Below are 3,617 nucleotides of genomic sequence, written 5' to 3' on the forward strand. Positions count from 1 at the left end.
CACCGCAACCTCCGCCTCCTGGGTTCAGGCAATTCTCCTGCCTCAGCCTCCTGAGTAGCTGGGATTACAGGCACGCGCCACCATGCCCAGCTCATTTTTTGTACTTTTAGTAGAGACGGGGTTTCACCATGTTGACCAGGATGGTCTCGATCTGTTGACCTCGTGATCCACCCGCCTCGGCCTCCCAAAGTGCTGGGATTACAGGCGTGAGCCACTGCGCCCGGCCCTACAATCCTTTAATGAATTTCAGTCTTCTTTATGGAATTGGGTAACCCCTTTATTAAGCCCTTTCTTATTTATATGTCTTGTATTAATATTTGGATCCTGTATACTCAAGACTGTAACTCCAATTGTTTCTTCTCACCTAGAAGCAATCAAACTCCAAATGGTACTGCAAAGTGAACAATGCATGGACACACTTTCTCCCGAGAACCCTCAGACTGACCCCAGGAGAAGCTCTAGCTGCTGTTCCCTGTTTATATTTATATAATTTTGCATTCCCATCAGAAATGTATCTCTTTAATTTGCATTTCTTTAATGAACAATATTCATGGCTGGGCATGGTAGCTCATACCTGTAATCTCAGCACTTTGGGAGGCTGAGGTGGGTGGATCACTTGAGGTTAGGAGTTCGAGACCAGCCTCGCCAACATGGTGAAACCCCATCTCTACTAAAATAGAAAATATTAGCCAGGTGTGGTGGCAGGCGCCTGTAGTCCCAGCAGCTACTCCAGAGGCTGAGGCAGGAGGATCACTTGAACCCAGAAGGTGGAGGTTGTTGTGAGCTGAGATCGCACCACTGCACTCTAGACTGGGCAACAGAGTGAGACTCCATCTCAAAAAAGGCCAAAAAGCAAAACACATTATTCATTCATTCATTCATTCAACAAACATTTATTTATACATTATGTACCAGGCTGTCATAGGCATTAGGGATACAGCTTTAAACAAAACAACATGGATTATCCTGGAGCACACATTCTAGTAACAACAAATAAACATAAAAAATTCGTAGAGCATTTTAGATTGTAAAAAGTACTCTGGAGAAAAAGCTATATGGAGAAAAATAAAAGTCATGGAGGGCCTTACTGACAGGGTGTCGGATGCCAAAGCACCTGAAGAGGGTGAAGGGGAGCCATGCAAATAGCTGGAGGAAGAAGTCTCCTAACCATGGCAACTGAAAAGACCTAAGGCAGGAGTGTGTCAGCAGTGTTCAGGGAATAGCAAACTGTCTAGCGTAGTTTCCCGGGAATAAGATGGGGTAGGAGAGGATCTTGTAAGGCCTTGTCAGCCATTATAACAGCTTTGGCTTTTTGTCAGATGTGAAGTTATTGGAGATTATAAGATTATAAAATGTCATAAAAGACAGTGACAGGCGTGCCCAGAAGAGTGTTTGGGGAATAAACTTGCATGACAAAATGTTAGGTCTAGCCGGGCGCGGTGGCTCACGCCTGTAATCCTAGCTCCTAGAGCTTCGGGAGGCCAAGGCGGGAAGAGTTCGAACTCCTTGAGCTCAGGAGTTCAAGAGCAACCTGAGCAACATAGTGAGACCACCTCCCCCCACCGCCATCTCTACAAAAAATAAGAGAACAAAATTAGCCGGGCGTGATGGCGCGGGCCTGTGGTCCCAGGTACTTGGGAGGCTGAGACAGGAGAATCGCTGGAGCCGGGGAGGTGGAGGTTGCAGTGAGCCGAGACAGAGCCACTGCACTCCAGCTTGGGCGACAGAGCGAGACCCCGTCTCAAAACAGAAAACAATACGAAACAAAATGTTAGTTCTTACAATCGGAAACCCACAGTAGAGGCCAAAAGTTGTTTTGCGAAGAGGAGACTGACAGGAAAGCCGAAGGAGTCCGCCCAGAAAAGTGGGGAGACGATCCCGCCGTGGGCGCCCCCTGGTGGATAAAAGGGCCGCTCGGAGAGCCGCTCTGCTCCTGAGATGGACACAAACGGGGCACAAAACACTATTCTGCGGCTGTTCTGAGCGACAGGCTTCCGCAAAAATCGCCAAGGGCGGACCAGGATTTTCAAAAAGGCCGCGCCGGGGGCGGGACGAATAGGGGACTGCACATCGGCTCGGCAGCCCTGAGTCCACCCACCGTCCGGAAGAAACTGCCCGGAAGCGAGGGGCGGCGTCGGCGAGATGACGCAACGAGGGTCGCGCCGAGGGTGACGCGTGGCGTAAACTACACTGACGACCTGCGCCTGTCACCACCCCCCGGGGTTTGTAGCAGAGGAGGAGCTGGCGCCATGGCGGTTCTACTGGAGACTACTTTGGGCGACGTCGTCATCGACTTGTACACCGAGGAGCGGCCGCGTGGTGAGGCTTGAGCCCCGCTCACCTGTCGCCGGGGCCCCCGAGCTTGTCCCCCCACTTTCCTTTTTCTGCGCAGTCCAGGCTATAGATTGGTTGGAACTCGAACTTCTGGGCTGCTGGTGTCTGCGACTGGGCTATTTTATTAACCTGCCTTGGCTAGAAAGGTTTTTGTGACGAATTCGTTTGAGCCTTGGCAGCCCTTTTCCTGTGTCTTGTGTTGGCCAGTCCGGCGGAGGGTGCTTGCGGTCATTAATTGACTTTGGGAGTGTGTGTGTCGCTGTGAGTGTGATTCGAGCTATACATACAATACCCATAGCTTTTGTGCCATTACTGTGTGTACTTGGGAGAGGAACACAGCAACTACTGCTTGATGCGTAGTCGGTTAAATCTTGATGAAGGCAGGTAGGGTGTGCTTGGCGCAGCGAGTGTGGGCATCCCGCCTGGATGGAAGAAGAGGTCCGAGTGTGAACTTGAGCCTTTGAGGCACTGGGCTAAGTCCTGGGCTCGGCATCTTGCCTCTGAGGGTCTGATTTTCCATTGGGGGGAATTGACATAGGAACCCATTTTAGTTTTCTATGTGTTTTGGTAGAAGAATGTGTAAGTTGCCATGGAAACCAGAAGAGGGCGTCTTCTCGGGGCGGGGTGGGGAGAAGCAAAGCTTGCAAGTAAAGTAGCTCTTTCAAAGATGAATGGGAATGAGGGTTTTCTTAGCTTAGACTTTCTTTGCTTGGAATTTTCTGGAAATGGCAAATAATTTGGTGTGACTGGAAAGAATGGTATGAGTCGTGGAAAGGCAGACTCGAGTCTGGTCAGATACGCTTAGGTCAGGTCGTGAATAGTCTTGTGTGTCCTACTGATGATCAGAGTCTTTGAAAACTTTAAAAGCAGTGTTGAGGTGTGGCATACTTGCTTTGAGAAGATAATAGGCAGCAGTGTGGAGAATGTATCAGAGTCAGGAAGAAACTGGAGACCAGGAGAGATTAGTTACAGACAGGGTCCTACCCACATGGAATGCAGAGCCTATCAAAGAAGATGAAATAAGTTGCAATATTGTACAATAATTACTTTCTGCCGTGCTCCATTCCCCTCACCTGCACGCAGCTATTCCTCCCTCCTCTCCGCCCGGCAAAACACTACAAACTCTCCTGTGCCGTTTTTACCATTCTCTTGCTGTTCCTTCTAACCAATATTCCTCTCCACTTTTGTCCTTCTGGCAAACCGATTGCTTATCTAAATCTCAGATCAAGCATCATCTCTTCTTTGAAGCCCTCCCTCCTTTCTTTCTTTTTTTTTTTTTTTTT

At 49.2% G+C, this 3,617-nt stretch overlaps 1 protein-coding gene across 1 annotated transcript in view; it reads left to right on the forward strand.

The window, feature by feature from the left end:
• The first annotated feature begins 2,161 nt into the window (after positions 1 to 2,161).
• The window catches only part of PPIL4 (peptidylprolyl isomerase like 4), a 42,055-nt gene continuing 40,599 nt past the window's right edge, over positions 2,162 to 3,617 (forward strand). Inside the window, exon 1 of the mRNA XM_017505752.2 lies at positions 2,162 to 2,319. Within this exon, the coding sequence (XP_017361241.1) occupies positions 2,250 to 2,319 (70 nt within the window). The 5' untranslated portion in view covers positions 2,162 to 2,249. The remainder of the gene's footprint in view (positions 2,320 to 3,617) is intronic.

The sequence above is a fragment of the Cebus imitator genome, unplaced genomic scaffold (genome assembly GCF_001604975.1).
Source record: "Cebus imitator isolate Cc_AM_T3 unplaced genomic scaffold, Cebus_imitator-1.0 Scaffold341, whole genome shotgun sequence".
In the NCBI taxonomy this organism is placed as follows: Eukaryota; Metazoa; Chordata; class Mammalia; order Primates; family Cebidae; genus Cebus; species Cebus imitator.